The sequence below is a fragment of the Hemibagrus wyckioides genome, linkage group LG17, assembly GCF_019097595.1.
Source record: "Hemibagrus wyckioides isolate EC202008001 linkage group LG17, SWU_Hwy_1.0, whole genome shotgun sequence".
In the NCBI taxonomy this organism is placed as follows: Eukaryota; Metazoa; Chordata; class Actinopteri; order Siluriformes; family Bagridae; genus Hemibagrus; species Hemibagrus wyckioides.
Window position 1 is genome coordinate 7,659,571 of NC_080726.1, and position 23,546 is coordinate 7,683,116.

The window sequence follows — 23,546 nt, forward strand, 5'->3', positions numbered from 1 at the left end:
GTCCATGTCACCAGTTCTTCTCGCAATGGCTTTTTGTACAAAGACCTCCAACTTTAACTTAGGTAAAAGACCTGGCCTCAACCTCGTACAGTCCACTGTACCACTTTAGACATTTACAAAGTTCCTTAAAATGAAGCACATTTATGTTAACATGGTGTAGGGCTTTCTTAAAATGGATGAGAAGACTTATGGTTCTTGTGTTTTGAAAAATAGAAAGTTTACTTTCAGTCTTCTGCCAACCGCATGCTTTCAGGAAAACTGATGCTGGGGATTTTCACTTTGTGAAATGGTACGGCTTCTATTTCTTCTAAGAGCTGATGAAAAGTTTGCACAGATTGAAAACCCGCCTTAAGCGAATCTGCCGAAATCAACTGTCTGCCTTCTCTAGGATGATGTACTTTTCTAACTCCAGGGCAGTTTGCAACTTTTTGTGAACTCAGCATCTCAACTGGCTGAAAGGTGTTAAAACAATTCCTCAAAAGCCAATGGCCCTGCTATACTAATTTGTTCTCTGTAGAAAGAGAGGATCTGCCACATTTGCAGTGTGCAAATGTAAATATATGCGAGTCCATTCAGGTCCAGCTTATGCATTGTCATTAAAAACAAAACCCCATGCAGCACACTGTGTTCAGCAAGGCATTAATGACATCCATCCCCTTCTGCTGTTGGTGATAGAGGAGCCTCTGAAGATAAAGGAGCCTGTAGATGGAAAAGAACCATGCGGCTCCTGATGTTAATCAATCCTTGTCCCCCTTCATGGATAGGAAGGTAAAGTGCTGCTTCGTTTAAGAAGGATTATCTGTAATTTGTACGATGCTGGCTGCAGTTGTGTAAAATAATTGGCTCTATGACAGGAAATTATTCCCTAGTGCAAAGACCTAAAAGATAATTATTGTCTAACAAATCAAAAGCCTTTCCCTTGATCTCAGACGAGTTGACCCCACATCAACCCCATTTATCTTTAAATGAATAATCCTCAAGAGAATGGCTTTTATATTTATATTTATATTTATATTTATATTTATATTTATATTTATATTTATATTTATATTTATATTTATATTTATATATAAATATATACCTGTTGTAATGGATGCAGTATGAATGGTCTTTAGAGAAAAGATCACCAAGGATATTTTTTAACCAATTTGACAGCCATTTGACCAGCAGCTTAAAGTCCACACAAAGCTTCTCACAAGCCTTTAGGAGACTCAGGTCACATATTTATGGCACAGCAGACTGACAAGAACTCCATTAAGTCAAGTCAAGTCAAGTCAAGAAGCTTTTATTGTCCATTCAACCATATATAGCTGACACAGTACACAGAGAAATGAAACAACATTTCTCCAGGACCATGGTGCTACCTTAAACAACATACAGCTACAAAAAAAACAACACAGAGCTAAGGACTGAAAGTAAGGTGTCCTAGCCACATAAAGTGCATTAGTCAAACAGACATATATCAAACATAGTGCAAACAGACAATACAAAACAGTATAGGACAGAAACACAAAATAGCGCAGACCAGTAGACATTCTGTATATTATGCCATACATTGTGCAAAAATAAGAGGATTGTAAACAGAGAGTCACTGCAACGCACTGGGCGGATGCCGCCAATGGCAGGGATCGAACCCGGATCTCTGCTGTCTGCTCGATTGCCCGCAGTAGCTGATCCGACCCAAACACAAGGATTCAGTACGTGCACTGCTTTTATTTAAAAAACAAAACAAAAAGGCTAACACAACTTACATTAAACGTAACAGAAACCAACCATGAATATAACATGGAAACTTAAATAACCTCAACAAAACATGACTGCGCCATAAAAACCTGGATAACACGGCATCCGGCCTTACGACACACACAAAACGTTACATTTACAAAGTCAACATATATTAATATAGAGACTGACTCTGACTACAACAGCAAGACAGACATATATAGAGCAACACATCAAGGGAAAACAAGGGACAGGTCAGAAAGCGGGAAAACACTTTAGGAAAGGGCGTAGCACCGCCCACATGGGAATACATAAATAAACCACTTGCCAGGAACTCCTGGTGGTCTGGCAAGGAACTGTCCCAGTAGCTCCTGACAATTCTTGTAATCACATATACACTTGTGTAATAGCAGCGGTTGGTGGTAGTATTGTAATGTGGTGTGCAAAAACAGCAATTGAGTGAACAGTAAACTATATCAGTGAATTATTACTGGAGCACCTTAAAAAGATCTTGGCCAACAATTTGCCAGAGTGCCTGATGAAATTGCACTGAAAGTATCAATACAGAGTGTACATTCTGCTCTCGTTTCTTGGTCAGTCAGTACTTAATAAGAGAGTTCTGTCCATGTATTCATGTTGGAATTCATCTAATCTGGGGGTCTGTTGCAATAGTTTTAATGTTCTAAGTTTTAAGAGCTCTGAGAAAAAAGAAACTGTACACATTTCATTTAGTCTGAGGATTTTTGACCAATTTGAAGAGCTCAAGCGGTATATTTTAATTTGTTGTTTCTTCAAGGTTGAAAAAGGAACCAGTAACTCCATATTGTGAATAGAAAAACAGAAAGTATCACTCACCAGTGAACCCTTTGTTCTGATTTGCACTGAATTTTTCTTCGACTTGCTTTTTCCTACTTTATTTTTTTTGCCACGGCAGAGTCATCCTGCTGCACCTGGCTTGACTACTGTATGTAAAAATATCCTGTTCTAGTTTATATGTAAATGGGAACCTGGGGAATCCCTTCCCACACACTATATATAGCGTCTGGCCTAAGTATTCACCCTCTTGAAATTTTGTAGCATTATAATCTGGGACAAATTAGTCTATAATATCGAAGTGAGGAAAATCAATGTAGTATTAAAATTGTGTACAATTAAAAGCACCCAAGTTTTGATTGCATAAGCATTCACCCATGCCTGAGTATTCACCCCTGTTGCTATGAAACCCCTATGAGTTGGGATATACAGTACCATCAATATCCCAAAGTTTGAACATCCTTTGGGACATCATTATTAAAAAGTTTAAAGAAAATAGCACAAGCGCAACCTTGCCTAAAGGAGGCCATCCACCTAATATTTATTAACCTGGTAAGGAGAATAGTAGTTAGAAAAGCAACCAAGGTGCCTGAATGAGCTGGAGAGCACCATAGCTCACTGATGGATGGAATGAGATGTTTACAGGACAATCATAACATGAACACTCAACAACAATGGGCTATTATTGAAGAGAGGCATGCTGTATGATGACCTGTTTGGAGAAAAAAAGTCCTCTGGTCTGCTGAGACCAACCGAACATTTGGACTTGGAAATGGAGTGGAAACCTAACACTGCTTATCATCCTGAGAACATCATACCCACAAAGCATGGTGGTGGTAGCATCATGTTGAGAGTTTCCAGTGGCTTCTTCGTAGCATCTTTAGCTACCACCTTCCCTACCTGGTCAGTGACTTTTTATTGGACGGTTTCCTCATAAACCTTTATTGATATTTTTTTCCAGAATGTTGTCCTGACTTGCTTTGATAGCTCATTAGTCTCTATGATGCTATTTGTTAAGGTATTTTCTCTAACAACTCTCAAGCCTTGCAGGAGCAGGTGCATGTTTATTGATATTATGTGACGATTATTTTTGATTATGTGAGTTTCAGTGACAATTCTATGGGCTGGAATTATGTAGAATCCTGATATTTTATTTCAGTTAAGTCCATTTCATTTCCAGATTGTAAGACTTCATATTTTTCAGTGGTGGGGGCACGCACTTATAGAAGGCAGTGTACATTAGATTTTCATAGTTGTCCCTTTGAGCACTTTAAATTTCATGAAACTTTTTTCTCTTCTAATAGTTTTGCGTTGTTCTTCCGATATGGACTCCTTGGCTGTATTTGTGACAGTTATTTTTGAGAGTAATGAAATTGTGATCTGATATGCTACAGGGAACAATAGTAGCGGTTATGATTTTGTTATTGGTTGCTCATCTGATATATAACCTGTCTAGCCCTGCAGCACTGATTCTACCTTGTCACACTTGCTCAAGTATTTTATATTAACGTTTCTTTCTTTCCGCTCATCCAACAATTCGGACTTTTCACAGTAAAAGAGAATGGAAAGTGTGCTTCTTCAATATTTCTGTCTAAAGACTTTTTTTTAAGCATCGTGTCTATATTTAAACAGCTATACATATTTATAAAGTCAACACATGCTTCTTACATTCGGCTTTGTAATCAAATGCAACGTGGCGAGACTCAGTACATGGTCTACTTTGTTCTGTTCGGCACTGTTTTTCTTGTAGAGAAACTCCATTTGCGCTTTTTTTCAAGTTTGATATACTCAGACAGCGTTGCTTGATTTGGTTTACCCCTCACCTTATTAATGTTTAAAGGAGCGTAGTATGAAATCCTCCATGGTGTTAACAAGGGTTGAAGAGGAGCAAAGAAAAAAGAAGCAAGTTAAGATAAGGCCACCATCCATGTGCATCTTCTTTTTTCAGCTCTATTCGCTTTCCTAGCTGATGTTATAATGTTTTTTAACATAAAGCACTTCTGTTTGGAAATGATTTCATAGAGAGTATTTCATATCCATGCGTTAAGGTCTGAACAGCAGTAGTTACACCATCATGCTACGCCATCCAGTAGCCTGTTTGGATAGATCTACTTTAATTTAGTATTTATATATCTGTGCATTCAGCAAACAATGCATTTTGTGTCTCTTTGGTACAAATTCACACACAGGAACGAATTTGCAAAATAAGATTCTGTGAATTGTGTAAGTAATTAAAAGTATCATTGCATATTGTAGACTGTACATGTGCACACGAGGAGCAAACTCGAGACATAACTCTCAACAGCTGTCATCATCTACATTCTCTTCATTTCCCTCATTATCGGTTAAAACATATTTCCCACTTTTTAGAGGTTTTTTTTTCACTTTCCAGATTAAACTTTTAGTTCCTTGCGTAATCGTGCTCATTATTACATTGTAGCTCAGGTAATGGAGTGTTGCATGACTTGTGAGAGTCACTCACCTCCTGTGGAGCCTTAGGCTCTTTACCAGTCTCATTACAGTTTCCTTCTTGGAGAGCCATGGTGTTAACTCCAGCTGGTTTTTATAACCATGGATGTTCCTACTCTCTCCATATATATTAGCCTCTTTTCTTTGTTCAATTTGTAAAAACTTGCCCTTATTTTCCACTTTCTCAAGATCTGCTTGGTCTGCACAGTTTTTCTGATTGTTAGATTCAAGAGTTTATTGTTATATGTACAGGACACAGTTACAAACTCCTCCAGCAACAAACATTTAAACTCAGTGGATCTGAATACAGCGGGAGGTACAGTGGCAGAGCCAACCTGTTGAAGGACGAACTATGACATAGAGTTGGGTGGTGGTCAGCAGGGGTAGATCCAGGATGCTGGATCTGCTGCTGAGCCCCCCTGAGGTGTCTTGCTCTTAAATCGATGAAACACCAAGGAAGGAGGGTGCCCATCTGATGACCGGCTTTAGCTACCAAGCCTTGTGCAGTTGAGAGATGTAGTCAAGCCTTGACCTGGTGCTTGCAAGGAGGATAGAAGGAGAGGAGAAAGCGATGCCCCTGGCTCACAGTTGGTACCTGTAAAGGTGGTCCAGTTGCGATGGTTCCATCGTATTATGCATATATCATATGTACAGGTCACAGTTAGCTAAACAATACATTGAAAACTCTGCAACTCCTTCAGCAACTTCTGACATCATATAAACTAGACACAAGGAAGACAGAAAAAGATGAATTACAAAGTAATTGTAAAGAAGAGTGCAACATAAACGCTCGTGGCCCATGATGCTTTTGTCATTTGTAAGTGTAAGTGTGTGGGGTAAAGCTCGATACCTCTTGATATTTTCTTTCAAAACAGCACAAACAATCAGCTGTCTCCGTACTCAGTTCTCATTGACACCTCTAAGGTCTTATCTGGAGTGATCAGAAATACGAACACCTGTCACCTGAATGAAAATACAGGTTTCAGCACAGACTTTTGCAGCCTAGAGGATGTTACTGGCACATTTCCCAAACCTAGTAAGCTCTTTAGTGATTGTTTCATTAGGCACAAAAGGTGGACTGTTTGAAAAGGTGCACTCAAGGGTGTTATCTGTACAAAAGTATCCTATCCCCAAATCCCCCTCACAACGAGCTCTTTTATTAAACTTTCCTTTCTTAGGAACACAATGATGTTCGAATTCATCCTAGATGCTGAATTAATGTGTTTTTATGGCTTATAATATCCCCAATAGCCATAAACACAACTCTGAGGTATTCATTTACATCCCTTTTTAATTGAGAAAGCCGGCATTTCCCCCTCAGGGAGAGACTCCAAGCCTCTCTTGCACAAATTATAGTGTTCTACTGCACAAACTACTCCAGACAAACAAGTGCAAAATATTAACATGATAAAAAGATAGGGGGAAAAAGATAAGCATTGAAGATACAGGTACAAAGAAAGAGCTCAAAAATAAGCATACCAGTTTTACTTCCCAGCATTGGGGAAGGGAAGGGAAGGGAAGGGAAGGGTAGGGTAGGGTAGGGTAGGGAAGGGAAGGGAAGGGAAGGGAAATTATAGTAAAGGAAATGAAAGGAAAGTGTAAATAAAAAGAAGGCAATTACTGTTGTAAATTAGCCTCTGTAATTTCACTCTGTTGGTGTAGGAATATATCCTGCCCGTGCAATGATAATACAGGACAAGCACATGTATTTTGTAAACTGGCTAAATGGGCACTTAGTCCAGCAGGAGGGGAAGTGAAGGAGGAAGGGAAGGGAAGGGAAGGGAAGGGAACAGAGAGGAAAGCTAAAGTATAGGATAGGACATGGTAGAAGAGGAAAGGAAACAAAGAGGAAAGCCTCAGTCCATAAAGGAAAGGGAAGGGAAGGGAAGGGAGAAAGGAAAGATAAAGTATATGAAGGATAGGAAAGGAAACAGAGAGGAAAGCTAAAGTATGTAAATGACAGGAAAGGAAAGGAAAGGAAAGGAAAGGAAAGGAAAGGATAGGAAAGGAAAGGAAAGGAAAGGAAAGGAAAGGAAAGGAAAGGAAAGGAAAGGAAAGGAAAGGAAAGATAAAGTATATGAAGGATAGGAAAGGAAACAGAGAGGAAAGCCTCAGTCCATAAAGGAAAGGAAAGGAAAGGAAAGGAAAGGAAAGGAAAGGAAAGGAAAGGAAAGGAAAGGAAAGGAAAGGAAAGGAAAGGAAAGGAAAGGAAAGGAAAGGAAAGGAAAGGAAAGGAAAGGGAAGGGAAGAAAGGAAAGGAAAGATAAAGTATATGAAGGATAGGAAAGGAAACAGAGAGGAAAGCTAAAGTATATGAAGGGAAGGAAAAGAAAGGAAAGAGAAGAGAAGAGAAGAGAAGAGAAGAGAAGAGAAGAGAAGAGAAGAGAAGAGAAGAGAAGAGAAGAGAAGGTGTATGATGAGATAATGATCAGAACATAAAGGGAATGTAGATCGTCGAAATACCAAAACATCTCAAAAAACACATTTATCCAAATAAAGTATTTCCAAAAATAAGTATTTCTTTTTTAATGTATAGACTATTTGCCACATCTGTATTGCCTCTTCCAAGGCTGTTACACTAGTAGTAGTATGTTTTGCAGCATTCCACAAACGCCAGTCTGTATCTAAAACTACTGATAAACAACTTCGACTAATTTTAACACATTTTGCAATTATAGAATCTAAAAAACTAAGCTATAAATCTAAGACAATAAAGCTAATTAAAAAAATATATATAACAGTAGTGAGCTGTATAGTGAGTAGTGTGGTGGGATGAAAGAAGAATGGACAGGATAGCAGGGTTCCGGAGAAGAACAGGTGAGTAAGACGAGAGAAGGATAGGAAGAATATGAGCGAGGATGAATACATCAGCAGTTTCCTCTGTCCCTGTTCACTTTATCACTTCCGTCTACTGAGTTCAAGTTACTGACCTTGCATGATAATTAATATTCTCTCTCTCCCTCCCTCTCCCTCTCTCTCTCTCTCCTACAGAGATGAACAGACATCATTACTCTCTGTATGTGCACAACTGCCGACTGGTGTTCCTACTGAGAAGAGATTACACCCAGAGCTCCTCGTTCAGACCAGCCGAGTTTCACTGGAAACTGGAACAGGTGAGAGGGAGATACAAATAGAGAAAAGAGAGGGAGATAAAAAAAAAAGAGAGAGAGAGGAAGGCATGAAGTTTTTTTGTTGTTTTTTTCTCTGTATGTGTGCCTTATGAACTATTGTCATGGAGGAATTCAAAGATGAGAGGAAAGATGGAAGGGACGTAGGATTGAAGAATGACACAGGTCAGAGATCATCAGTGGACAGCTGAGTCTTTCACCGAGAAAAACGGCATGATGGGTCATTTAATGTGACAGAGCTGCTCTATTGATTGGACAAGGACAAAAAGACACAATATAACAAGAAACATGTCGGCATGTCTGTCATTGTGTGTGTCCGTTTTATTGAGATTGAATCAGAGCTATTATTACATCCTTAAGTGGTTTAACCAATCAGAAGCTCGATCATATGAACATATAGCTTGCTGGTTCACTTATCCAGCTCTTTTATTTGAGTCTATTTAGTCCTAAATATGCTTATACAGCCAGATTAGACAGAACACATAAGATATGGAAGTGTTTTAAAAGGGCATGATGTTAAGGAGCTTAATTAAGTTATGTTTTGGAAATTGTTATCTGTTATTATATTATTTATTCTATGGCCTTGTTTTTCTCCACATAAAAAAATCCCAAAAATTCTAGCCCATGGCTGCTTCTGGTTTAAATATGAATACAGACACACTTAAAATTATTATATATTATTATAATGTGTAATTTATTAAACTATTAAAAAACTCTACACTATTTATTTTGCATTAAATATTTTGTACTGCTGATATTTTGCAATTAAATTTAAATGAATCAATTCATGCATAAGCCTCTGAATCATTCTGGCAATAATGATTTATACATTATTGAAGAATCACTCAAAAATGAATCACGATAAATCAGGAACAACTCAATTATTTCTCTTGCCATTGATATAAAATTTTATCAGCTAATATTAGCGCTTTTTTAATTTTTCTTTTTTCTTTTTAACCTTTCTTTCTCTCTTTCTCTGTCCCTCTGTTATGATTGAGAAAGCTCCAGGGCTAAAAGTTTCATTAAGCCCTCAATCTTTCACTCGCCTCCGTAATCTTTAAAGCTAAATGACCTCTTTAGTATTGCCAACTCTTTTCCCCTCATCTCTCTTTCTCTCGCTTTCCATCTCGCTCTCCTCCCTTCGTCAGCCTGCACTAATCAATTTCCACAAAACCACCTTGCACATACACGGGTGCGGATGAAAGAGACGAGGATCTGTTCAAATGTCAGCGTCTGATCATGAGAGAAGGAAAATGATGGCAATTACGGTTGTAAATTAGCCTCTGTAATTTCGCTCTGTTGGTGTAGGAATATATTCTTTCAGCCAGAGCAACGATAATATAACACAAGCACGTATATTTTAAATCGGCTACACGGCCACTTAGTCCAGCAGGAGGGGAAGTGAAGGAGCAAAGGTGAGAGAGAGAGAGAGAGAGAGAGAGAAAGAGAGAGATGTGTGTGATGTGTGTAGTGCATGTTCCAATTAAAAATCTGGCACTCCAGAGTCCCTGTATGTCCCGTACATACAATAGGTGCACAGTAAAACTGCAAACAATGCATACAGGGTAGAAATATATCTCTATCCATTAATCATACAGATATAAAAAGGGCAATCAAATTATGGAAGCAGCTAAAAAATAGCACCTAAGCTCATATCATTAGAAAGCTCTGCAATAGCAGGAGCTGAGTAAGGAAAACAGTCATGAGTCATTTTTTAAGCTCAACAACACTCACAATCCCAAAAGATTTATTTATTTATTTATTACATTTTTTTGACTTAAGGTATCACTCCACAATTAGAGGAAACAGAGCACCACAGACATACTGTACCATTCTGAGCTTATAGAATATAGCTTTATACTGCACTCTTTACGGATTTAACACCTTAATCTCTTTACCAAATACTTCATTCATCTGCAACTACATTATCCAGGTCAGGGCCACAGTGGATATGAAGTCAGGCATGGGAATGTTGGGCATGAGGTGGGAATACACCCTGGATGGAATTACATTATTTGTGCCTTGCAGGGCAGCTTGCACACACACTGGGGTGTTTGTGTATATCGTGTTTTATTTTATATATATATATATATATATATAACAGATTTGATTTATTGCTCCAAAACAACAGTGTTTAGTGACTGAGATTTAATAAGCACCTAAAAGCTGTGAGATCTTTGAAATGAAGCTAGGTATAGTATAGTGCAATAATGTTAAAGTGAAATGCAGTAAACAAAACTGTTATTACTGCAGATTTTTGTCTGTTCACAGACTGGTTTTAAGAGCAACTTTCATGTTATTTTGTTTCTGTTATAATCCTGTCATTGGTTTATTACCTGACTCTCTTCTCCTCTTCTGTGTCTCACCCTTGATTAATTGGTGTACTTGTACTTTGTCATATCTAGTACTTATATATCAAATCCAATCCACAGTAAGCCGAGTGTGTCGTTTGACCTTAGGTTAAGTTGTCTGTATTTGCCACATATACATTACTGCACAGTGAAATTCTTTCTTCGCATATAACATCCTTGGAGGGTTGGGGTCAGAGCGCAGGGTCAGCCATGATGCAATGTCCCTGGAGCAGATTGGGTTGGGAACCTTGCTCAAGGGCCCAATGGTGGCCACTTGGCAGTGCTGGGGATTGTACCCCAATCTTCCAGGCAATGACCCAGAGCCTTAAGCACTTGTGCTACCACCACCCCCTATTTTTGGCTGTGATATTGGCTGTGACCTCTACAATGGACTTAATTGACTTTAGCGAAACACATCCCTATGAAAAATTAATTATAATAATTCAGGTACAAACTTTATACATCATACATTCATCTACCTACTGACATGGTTTACTGAGGTGGGAGGAAAACTGAGAAGCAAACCCACAGGCTGTAACCCAAGCTCAGGATTAAAAGGTGAGATGGCAACACTACCCACTGCTCTACCGCTGGACAAATTTTTTTTATCAATAAATGCTCTGAGCATTTTATCAATACGTTTTCCAGACATGGTTTCTACTGCAAGCAGCAAAGCAATTTTAGCCACAGAGGAATCAAAATTGATCTTATGATGACATGCAGTTTAACAAACTCAGAAACTACACAGACCTGTTAGTTCCTCAAGAGCTCATGGTTGCACAATTCTTCATGACTATAAACTGTTGTAAAAAGGACATTATCCTTATACATTTGCATTATTTACTGTCCGGTGTCACACAAATGATCCTTCTTCTGAGCCTGGTTCCTCTCAATGTTTCTTCCTCTTATCACCTCAAGGAGTTAAGAATAAATAGTAGCTTAACTTTTAATTTTCTTTTTTAATTTTTCCATGTTTCTATTCTTCTATAAAGCTTCTTTAAGACAATGTCCATTTTTAAAAGTGCGGATTTTCCCTAATTTTGCTATGGCTGAATTAACATTGAAATTTCAACTTAGGGACCAATTTGCAAGGATGAATGAAGTAAAACATAAAACATAAAAATGTACAGTATTTTGTTTTTAAGGTAGATTCTAGCTTTTTTTAAAAATCTGTTAGAAAGAATTATTATAAGGAGATAGCATGGTAATAGAAACACAGAAGTCAAGGTTATTTTTATTTATTTATTTTTTTTTTATTTATTTATTTATTTATTTTTTTTCTTTGTTTATTGAAGTGCTTGGTGAAAATCTAGGTCTTTAGTCTTCGTTAGAAGACAGTCAGTGACTCAGCTGTTCAGCTGCTCAGCTCAGAAGTTCATACCACCACCTGGGTGCCAGGACAGAGATGTTTTGATGCATGTCTTCCTTATATCTTGAGGAATGTAGGGTCAAGTCAAGCTGTGAAATGAACATGGTCCAGAGCAAGGTTTGACAAGTGCCTTCAGGTAGGTGGGGGGTTTGTTTTTGTCTCGGAAACGTGGAGGTGATACTTAGCAAGGCAGAAGTCTAATCTGGAGGAAAGCTGGGATAGTGTAGAGGTTGTGCTGGGTTAGGATAAAAAGGGTAACTTTTTAACCAGCGCAACTTTAACTGCAACAGCAGTTATAAAACACTTCCCAGATTTCATAGCTTAGGGGAACCTGAAAGCACGCTACACACCTGTGCTAATTAATTAGTAATTTAACCACAGACACACTAAAACAATACTAAAGTCAACAGTACAGAGCCAAGGGGATAGTAAACATAAACAGGGGTCTCATTTATCAAAGTGTGCACAGAACAAGTTCTAATTCTGTTTGTAAGAACCACCAGGATTACCCAGGAACACTGGCATTTATCACACATGCATAAGCATAGCTGTGAGTTGACACAGATTAATCCTACACACTCTATAATGCCCTGCTTGTGCATGGCTATAGTCATTTACATAATGAACCACCACCAAATCACAATATAAGGTAAACAACTGTCCTTCAGAAGCTTGATTTTATGTCCTTGTCTCGACCGTTGCCTTATTAACAATCGGAAAACTTGCATTGACGTTAAAAAATCCAGCATTACTCCTGTCCTTTCTGTTGCCATATTTTGGTGTTGCGACATGAGTGATATAGATGCATGTGTCATTACTCGGCTTAGTTCGGGAAATGCCAGATCTGCCTCCAATTTCTCATTGTAATACATGAGAAATGAAAAACATATCCCCTGTTCCCAAAGCAGTGTGAGCCAAAATCTTCAAGCAAAGCATCTAAATCCCTCTTTAGATGTGCATTCTATACGATTCTACTTTACATTTAATCTGTGTCACCTGTCTTTACCTAGAGCACCATTGCGAGCAATTACTGTCCATTATGCTGACGTGAATGACAATAAGTGGGACGGCAGCTAGTCATCAGCAGTTAAAGATTACACTGTTCTGTGGGTTTCTGTACAGAAATGGTCAGGAGTAGTTCTATATATATATATATATATATATATATATACACACACACACACACACACACACAGAGACACACACACATCTTCATGCAGAGGAATAAGTCGATAAATCAGCTCTAGGTGGAGATAACTATGAGTAAACAAGGGTGATAACTGAGAAGCAGAAGATACCTCAAAGCACTGATTGGAATCAACTGATTGGTTTCTCATTATTAATTCACTGTTGGTTCCTTCGGAGCTGCTGCTGCTATCAAACCTGCCCAATTTACACCAGCTTCCCTCTTTCTTCTACTCATCATTGGCTGTTGCCTGTAATGCATTTACATCATTGAACATCATTTATTACAGCTTTCAAAGAGTAAAATATTTAATGTTATTGTCATTCTTTAATTTCCACACACTCTCGAACCCAAATGGAGCTTGTGGTGCCAGTAAAGTAGTTTGAATTGAATAGAATGGAATTGAATTATACTAAATTGAGAGAAAAGAGAGACCATATGATCAGGAGATTGGATTTTTCTTCCAACTGTGCAGAGAATTGAGCAGCTGAGGGAATTACTAACCCCTGCACACACACACACACACATACACACACACACACACAGTATTACAGTGTGTTTGTATATGATCATCCGTATGACCTTCACCGTGGTTCTCCACTCAGCCACATGCAAAATTTTTCCGGCTTCAGCCAGACCTTGACCAGGCCCTTCTACAGTGGCACACACACACACACACACAGTCATAATATCTTTGTGAGGAATGTCTACTGATATAATTACTGTAAATATGCAGCTAATTAACACTATGCTGTACTTAAATCCTACCTGGCCCTTAACCACACTAAACAAAAATGGCTCTTTTAGGGGTTTTTGATTCTTTGTTTTTGTTTTCAGCAATTTTCCTCGTGGTCATGTGCCAAATGTCCCCACAAGGTCAAAACTGTCAGATATTCCTATCATTGAGGGGACCTTTGTTTCTCAGCAAGGCACACACACACACAAATTATTAACCTGAGCCTTCTTTAAAATTCATATAGTGTCATGTTATTCCCTGGGTAACCTCAAGGATTTCAAGGAACCCCCATCACACACACACACACACACACAGTCTATAACCCCCAAGTTTCTGACACTAAATGTAATGATGTTATGTTATTTGATGAAGAGAGACCCAGTAGGAGCTCACAATAGGGCTAAGGGGCATTTTAGTCCTCAGAATAGCAATGAGGACATCAAACAGTTCGAACACAAGGCTGCAAATCGATGGAGAGTCAGAACTGATAGGGTGTAATTGTGAAGGCTTTTCTCTGACTTCGAAAGATAGTCCACAGCAGGATTCAGAGAACAGGCAAACATGGGCCGAAAAACAGGTCAAAAAATGAAACCTTCATAATTTTTCCTTTCATCAAATATAGACCAAGCCGTTTTTAGCATTTGGGTTGCTCCTGCTATTTTATAAATATTTGTATATGAAAGGTGTTATTGAGTCTGTGGCTTCTGATTTGTGTGATAAAGATGATAAAGGTGGGATATGCTATTTGTATAGCTCTAAATCTACTAGCCCTTACTTGCTAGCCTTCATTGCACCTCTGCTGCTAAACTAAAGAGGTAAACTTCTAGCACCAAACTTATATAGACTTATACAGCTGAATCCTTAATGCTGGTAATCCATCAAGGTCAAAATATAGCCTAAGTAGGTCAAAACCAGAAACTCTAGGAACAAGACTTGTGCAACAAGAAAAAGAGGTACTTTGAAATAATAAACAAGATCAGAAATACACTGGACTACTTAGAGAAGCAAACCATTGGGGAATAGAAATGTACTTGACAGAAGATTTTTTTTTATTAAGCCCCAATGACCTTGTCTATGGAATTACTAAGGATGAATGAATTAACCCTGTAAATATATCATGCAGTAAGTACAAAAGGGGGGTGCGCACAAAATAAGTCATGCCAAAAAAATAGGGAAAACAAATACAAAAATAGGAACATTCAAAAATTCAGAGAAGCAAAAGTAATGGAACAACAAACACAATAGTCCAAACTGTAATTCAGAGTCTCAGGTCAAAAACAACTAAAGATCAGTTAGGGGCAAAAGAGCTACACTACCACTCAAAAGTTTGGGATCACTTGCATATTTCAGCTTGATTTCAGCTACGGAGGAAGACTCCATCAGCCAATCCATCTTGTGGGAGATGCTCCAGGAAGCATGGGGTGAAATCTCTTCAGATTATCTTGAAAAATTGACAGCTAGAATGCCCAGGCTGTAACTGCTGCAAAACATTCATCATTTCCATTAAAATCATTATTTCTAACTCTGACATGTCAGCATGTCCTGTTCTTTTGCTATATTTTCTATTCAGACTAATTTCAGATGTGTTTTCTTGGAAAACAATACAATTTTTCAGTGATCCCAAACTTTTGAGCGGTAGTGTATATCCAAAGACAAACAAGAAAACACAGCAGATAATTATAAGAGGGCTTTGTAACGTCACAAATTGAAATAAACTGAGCGTATACCTCACAAAGAGGCACTGGCACAAAGACTTACCAAACACATAAGCAGAGAACTAGTGAGCTTAATTAAAAGTCTGATGATTGTGACTGTTTTACAACAGGAGTTGTAGTCCATGGCGGCCATATTTGTCGATGCCTCCAAATGGGATTCGAGGTGTTGTGCTCTGTGAGACTTCGGTTCAATCCGAGTAAAGTATTTGTATTCATTTACATCCCAAGTGTGGGTGAGGGGGTGTGGCCAAGGCAGAATCATTGTGTAAAACAGAACATTGGAAATAAGGAATTTATTTTATGGTAGAGGATCCATCAGTGAGATCCCTAAAACTTCCTAACACCATAGTCAGGATAGATCAGTCACAAATCAAGTGCTATCTTTGAGAGGATGACCTTTATGTTACCCTACATTTTTGCATTTTTTAAAATTTCTGTGTACAAAAGCACGCCAAGTTTACCAGAAAAAGTAGAAAGCCATAGACAGCTAGCAATGAAATTGCAATAACAGCGCACTGTGAACTGTCTTGTTTAGCAATTTGAAAATGCTGGCAATGTTTATTTATTAAAAGCTGGCACATTGTACACTTTTTTCCCCATTTCTATTTCAATTTAATGTTGTGGAATATATGTGACACAAGGTAGTTCCTGTTATCACTTACATTCTAACAGCAATAAACAGTCACTCCCTTAACAGCCTTGCTTTTTTCCCCCTTCCTTGAATTTAATAGAACATAAAAATGTAGCTTCTGGTGTTACAGAGAAATCAGAAAGCACTCTATCCTGAAGATTTTTCTCTGATGGAAAACATAGTTACTTTGTTGTTAATGTAAATTTGTTCTGTCTGTTACAAAACACTCACGACGGAGAGGCTGTCCACAAATAAATAGATAGAAATCTTCACTACATTAATAATGACACATTGATTAATTCACTTACGAAACATCCATCACAGTGAATTAGATGTTACTAGAGAAACAACTCAAATGGATGCATTAATATGCAACTGATTTGCAGCTGGACTACTGTGAGACAAATTGGATCAACACTTTCTGGCCAATCAGAATTGAGAATTTGCTGAGAAATAAATGTATTTTAAGCAATATTTCATGAGGTAAGGGGCACAGTTTGTGTGTTCTTTCCATGCTTTAGTGGTTCCCCAGTCTAAAGACATGTGAGACAGGTTGGGACCCAGACCTGGGTGTCTCTCATCTGTGCCCCGAGTCCACTGGAATAGACTCCAGGTTCCCTGTGACCTTGTGTACAATAAGTGACACAGAAAATGAATGGGTGGATGGGTGGATGGGTGGATGGATGGATGGATGGATGATGAGTGTAAGTGCTACCTTTTATATTTTGGTTACTACTATCGCAAAGGTTATTAAAATGTATCAGTATTATTGACTTTGACAGTGTGCTGTAAACATTATTTCTGCGGAACACAGAAGTGAAAGCTTGCTCTGCTCCTCATGTTGTTAATTAATGACCTGAGCAAAAGATCAGTATGATTTCCTGGACCTACTCTCTCGATCTCCTTTTCTTTCTGGTTCTCTAATTTATCACCTACAATAAGACAAATAAAAGACATGTATTGTGTTTCTTCAGTGCCCTTGATAACTCACGCTCACAGATTATTACAAAACTGCTACTTTATTTTGCATAGCCAATCTAGACATGCAGCTTTGTTTTTCTTTGCACTGTTTCTCTCTTTCGCTCCCCCTCTGTCACACTGATAAATTGCTTTGCTTTTTTAAAAAGGCTTCAGCTCTAAGTCTTTTACCACCTCGATTGATTCAGCAGTCTACTCTTACTGAGCACACAGTGAGAACATATCACCTTCAGGCACTCTCCCCTCAAATTGACCTCTGCCCTGTGTGTGTGTGCATTCAGTTGTACTCAATTTGTAAGGACCCAGTGCCCAGGGTTTTCTGGGTACTTATATACTGTATATATGCACCATATAGGTGTATATATAATTAACTGAAGTCTGCTAAGCAAATCCACACACCTGCACAATATCAAGTGTTTAAAAAAAACTTATAAACTTGATAAACAACTGATGCTGTATGTCTGTATATCACACAGACATGCAAGAGGTAGTGTGGCAGGTGCTCTTTTATTTATAGTAAAAGGAGGTAAGTATGGTAAAAGGCTGTGTGGTGGAGTTGCTGTCTTCGGCGGCATGCTTGGTGGACGAAGCTTCCAGGCAGGGCTGAGCAGTGATGAGCCAGGACACAGTGAGCTTCAAAGGGTGCAGTGGGTTTGGGGAGTGTTGTCTTCACTACTGTCAATGCACTCTGGAAGATGTATGTGTTGCACCCTTTTATACACTCCCTGATTCTCACTGAGGATGAGTCTTTGCTGCCACTCTGATTGGCTGCCAGCTGTGATTGCTTCTGCTACCCCACCCTGCAGCCATGTGCTCTTCCGCTTTCCATAACACTGGGGGTTGAAGTGGTGCTGTTCTTTCAGCACCTGGGCAGCAGTTGTGCAAGAAGCATATTAAGGCTGTGTTTGGGCGACTGTGTGGGCAACACTGTCACAGTGTTTCCGAGAGGTTGGTATGGACAACAGAGGGGAGGTTGAAGTCAGGGTTCCAGAGGAAAAGGGAACTGGTCAGCACCTGGAAGTCCTGGAACGCCCGCTCCGTTTCAATAGTCCAATGGACCCGGTCTTGCTGGCCTTTCTTGGTAAGGTCTGACAGATAGGAAGCTAGCAAGGAGTAGCTAGGCACAAAGCATTTGCCAACCCCAGAAAGGTACCCTGTAGTGGGGCATGGGTACTCTCTGCCTGCCCCCACTTTTTTCTTCTGTGGAATCAGCAGTCCCCATCCAATGCGATACCCCATGTACTGTGTCTTGGTCAACCCCAGATGGCAATTGCATGGGTTACCTATCAGCCCGGCCTTCCGGATCTCTCCAAGATGGTACAGGTGTTCTGACCAGGTGGTGGAGTGGATGACATTGTTGTTGATTTAAGTGGCCACATACTGACGATGGTGTCTCAGAATGATCTCAGTGAATCTTTGGAATGTTGCTGGGGCCCTGTGCAGGCCGAAGGGGAGAATCCCTTAGTGCCAGTGGCTGTAGGCAATGTTGAAGGCAGTGTTGAGCTTTACTTTGGGGCTAAAGCCAATTGCCAATAACCTTTTGTGAGGTCTCAGTCTTTTTTTAGCCACAAAGGAATCTGCACGACAGTATCCATATACTTTGGTTTATAACTATACACCCACAGGTAATCTCTGGTCTTCGGCCTCAGGATAACATCCTTATCTGTGATCTTACCCATTAGTCTCTTGGTCCTTTTGGGTTCCACTTTCTTATTGAAGGAACACAAGGGACCTACATTTTCATACAATATTTACAATAATATACCTTATTGTTTGTATTTGTATGGACTTATTTATGCTTTAGAGTAACTGTAACTGAGTTTTGCCGGTAAAATTCAGCAAGGTCAGATTAGCTTTAACAAGAAAAAAATCGTATATATTATATAACACAAAACGTAAAGTTTTTGCTGTACAAACATGATAAATACATCAGCTTGGCTTTTGAGTGTACTAATGTATAAGTATTGTACTAATTAGGCAATAAGTACAGCTTGCTTAGGAAGACAATAATCTGCTAATTAGCCATTCTGCTAATTCTGTTTTTTCATTGTTTAATAAAAAACAAAATATAAAAGGAATTGGCAAAGAGGAAATGGCAGAGAAAGGAAGTTTGAAAATGCATGAAAAAAGGTCAGTGGTAAATTGACCTTAGAAGCTACAAATGATAATAAGAAGCCAATTATGAACGTTGATAGGGCTTTATGGTTGTGGTCAGGTACAGAAGTTAAACAAAGTAAGTTATTCAATATAAAATAGCTGTGTGTGTGTGTGTGTGTGTGTGTGTGTGTGTGTAACTGTGTTTTTCCTTTCTTACAGTATTAACATTCACAGTTCTCTATGGCCTGTGCAGAATACACACGCTATGTTCAGGTTATAATGAAGGCACATCGGCTGCCTGTCATATTGATCATCGTGCATCTCTTTTATCCGTACTGCTCTCCTATTCATATTGGCCATGGCAGAAAATCAATCGAAGCATGGGGAGACAGGGACAGATTGAAGATGAGATGAATGTCAAGTGACATTAAATGTTGGAATTATTAGAAAATAGAGCACATCTATTCAGGTTCATAACTACAAAATTGTTTGTCAGAATGCAGGAAGAGGCCAGTCATTGAAATTTATATCTTTTCTTTGATTCCTGTCTATCTTGCTGTTTATTGATTTATTTCTTTTCCCATTGGAGAACCTTATCGACATTTGTCTGCATTAATCAGCTTACAAATTCATGTTTAGATTTAATGCAAAATGGATATACCTCATATGGGATGAGTATTCATATGGGATGAATCCAAGTATTGTGTTTTTCATACATGCCTTGAACATACGTGATTTTTCAATTCTCTTTTGGCAAAGTAGCATAGTCGGGATCATTATTTCCCATCTTTTTCAAGCTGCCATTTTCCTGAAGCCTAACACTTACCACTGCTATGCTGATGACACACACTACTTCTCTTCCTCCATCCACCTCAAAGGCTCAGAGAAGATATCAAACTACCTTTTCTGAGATCTCTTCCTCCCCATTGAAGACTTGTCATCTGAAACTCAAACCTCAAAAAAAGATCTATGCTGGACCTGTCAATCACCATCCACATCCTCAGACTCACCATCAGACTGAAAATTTTGGTCTGATTTTAGATGGCAAGCTCAACTCCTCTGATCATAATTCATCAACCGCTTAATCCCACGAAGTTCTTCTTGACAACATCAGAAGAAAATGACCTCTTCTATTGAAACCTTCCTCCTTGTTCATAACTTCCTGAAGTTCTTTTATGTGACTCCCCTACTGAGATAACTCCATGTTCCCTGTTCATGCAAAAATTAAATTCAAAACTTTTGTCCCTGTGTTATTTTGTAGTCTCTGAGGGATTGGTACCACACTATCCATATATTTTGGTTTAGAACTACAAACCCACATGTAAACTCTGGTCTTAGGCTTCAGCTTCAGGGTGACTGATGTCCTTCTCTGAGCTCTTAGCTACCATAAGCCTCTTGTTCTTTCACGGGTCAGGATTTCAATGGAGGAACGCATGGGGCCTACGTTTTCATACAATATATAATATACTTACAAATACATTACAATACATACATTGTTGCAGCCAAAAATACTTGCTTTTTTACAGTGTTACAGTGTAGAACTTACGATGTTTACAAGTTTACAAGCACTGGATTCTAGCAGTAAAGACACATGATATTACACGCTATGATTGCTCTACCCATGTTTGGTGCACATTTATTGAAGAGTGCTTTGGCTCATGAATAAAGAATTCTATTATCATCTTGGGATCACAAAGACACTACATTTTCCAGATACAAGGCACAAAGGGACTCCCAGAGATGATTGATCTTGGAACTGAAAGGTTGAACTGAACCCTACAACACTAACAAAAAGACCTGGTGAAGGAGTTGGAGACTTTGGCTACCAAAGTATGTACATATATCACCTGTTATGTAATGAAGAAGCTCCTATTATAGGACGGGCATTAAAAAGCCACACTGATGTTTTATCATCATATTGGAAGAGTGTTTTCTAGTTAGATAAAACAAATTTGCCATAATATTCTGCACTATGCATGGAGGAAAGGCTTTTTACCAGAAGAACACCATCCCAAATGTGAAGCATGGGGGTGGGAGCGTTATGTTGCAGGGACATTTTGTTGGAAAAGGTACAGGTACACTTCAGAAAATAGATGGTATCATGAGGAAGGAGGATTATCTAGAAAAAAAAACACTTGAACGTTAAAACTTGCATGTGCCCGCAATAAAAAAAAAGCCAAAAGCAGAGCTTTATTTCTTTCTTGCATTTGATCATAAATTCTCTACAGAACTTCTAACTATATAATAGCATACTCATAAATGTTCTCAAAGCCTTTAATGTTAGGTAACAGTGCACCCTGAGGACAACCATAAACATTTGGACCTTATGCCTATTTAAGAATTCCCTTTGGGTTATATAATTACCACCTATCTATGGCTCAAGCCACTTTGCATTCAGGGTCCTTTTGATTTTTTTTAAATAGCATCCTCAGGATTTCAATAGTCACCTAAAGAGGTTGGAAGGGTTTTTTTTTTTCAGTCAGAAATCTGGCTTCTGACTCAACAGTGGCTCTTCAGCAGTAGAGGATCCCAAGTACTGTCAAGTAACTAGGCTTCTGCCAAACTACTGTTCCTTTCATGATGTAGTAAACACCTCTATCAGACCTAAGAACCTCAGTAAATAGAGCGAGCTTTTAACCCAGCTTCTGGATGCCAGAGTGCCTACATGCCTACAGACAGAGGAGTGGGTGAAAGCACGAGAGCGTGTAGGTTTTTTTTTTAAGTGATGAAAAGTGTGGCTGCGAGAGAAAAAAGGAAGTGAATGAAAGATAAATTAACTGATGTCTTGTAGGAATGGGGCAGAAAGTGTGACAGAGATTGCAAAGATAAGGTGTAGCCATTTTTGTCTTGCGGTACTTTTCCTCCTGTTATCTCTCTCTTTGTGTGTATATATGTGTGAGTGTGTGTACTGGACTGAGAGGTTTACAATCAGTTCCGCTAGACTTAATGACCTATTCCATCTGCAGTACAGCCAGCACAAACACACCACACACACACACACACACACACAGATTTGTATGTAACACAGCAAGCAGTCCAAATCTGCCAGCATAAAATACAGGATGACAGCAGCACAAACACAACTCAAAAACATAAGTAGAATTACACCCCCAACACCAAACACCCGCACACAGATATACACAGTGTGTGCTCATGCTGTGTAAAGTGCCACATGCCCTGACACCAGTAACTACCAGATAGGTAATTTTGTACAATTATATGTGCAACTGTTGACTCCTGCCTGTATTGTTAAGTGTCCAATCAAATGCCCAGTGCTCAAACTCCTGTGAGCAGATGGTAGTCACTGTCCTGATTCGGCTCTCCAGCTCACATCACTGCTTTTTGTTTTGCATTGAGTAAGCAGGGATGCTCAACTCCACAATACTTCACAAGCTCTTGCACAAGTATACATTGTCAGTGACAAATCACTGATCACCACTGATGCCAATGTCCAGCCACTGATCACCATGATCTCCAACAATTACTCACTGATCACCATGATCTCCAACAATTACTCACTGATCACCATGATCTCCAACACTGATCACCATGATCTCCAACAATTACTCACTGATCACCATTATCTCCAACAATTACTCACTGATCACCATGATCTCCAACACTGATCACCATTATCTCCAACAATTACTCACTGATCACCATGATCTCCAACACTGATCACCATGATCTCCAACAATTACTCACTGATCACCATTATCTCCAACAATTACTCACTGATCACCATGATCTCCAACACTGATCACCATTATCTCCAACAATTACTCACTGATCACCATGATCTCCAACACTGATCACCATTATCTCCAACAATTACTCACTGATCACCATGATCTCCAACACTGATCACCATGATCTCCAACAATTACTCACTGATCACCATTATCTCCAACAATTACTCACTGATCACCATGATCTCCAACACTGATCACCATTATCTCCAACAATTACTCACTGATCACCATGATCTCCAACACTGATCACCATGATCTCCAACAATTACTCACTGATCACCATTATCTCCAACAATTACTCACTGATCACCATGATCTCCAACACTGATCACCATTATCTCCAACAATTACTCACTGATCACCATGATCTCCAACACTGATCACCATGATCTCCAACAATTACTCACTGATCACCATGATCTCCAACACTGATCACCATTATCTCCAACAATTACTCACTGATCACCATGATCTCCAACACTGATCACCATTATCTCCAACAATTACTCAATGATCACCATGATCCCAACAATTACTCACTGATCACCATTATCTCCAACAATTACTCACTGATCACCATGATCCCAACAATTGCTCAC

At 38.9% G+C, this 23,546-nt stretch overlaps 1 protein-coding gene across 1 annotated transcript in view; it reads left to right on the forward strand.

The window, feature by feature from the left end:
* Positions 1 to 23,546, forward strand: part of clstn2b (calsyntenin 2b) — a 216,439-nt gene that overhangs the window by 154,273 nt on the left and 38,620 nt on the right. Inside the window, exon 8 of the mRNA XM_058414591.1 lies at positions 7,996 to 8,117. Within this exon, the coding sequence (XP_058270574.1) occupies positions 7,996 to 8,117 (122 nt within the window). The remainder of the gene's footprint in view (positions 1 to 7,995; positions 8,118 to 23,546) is intronic.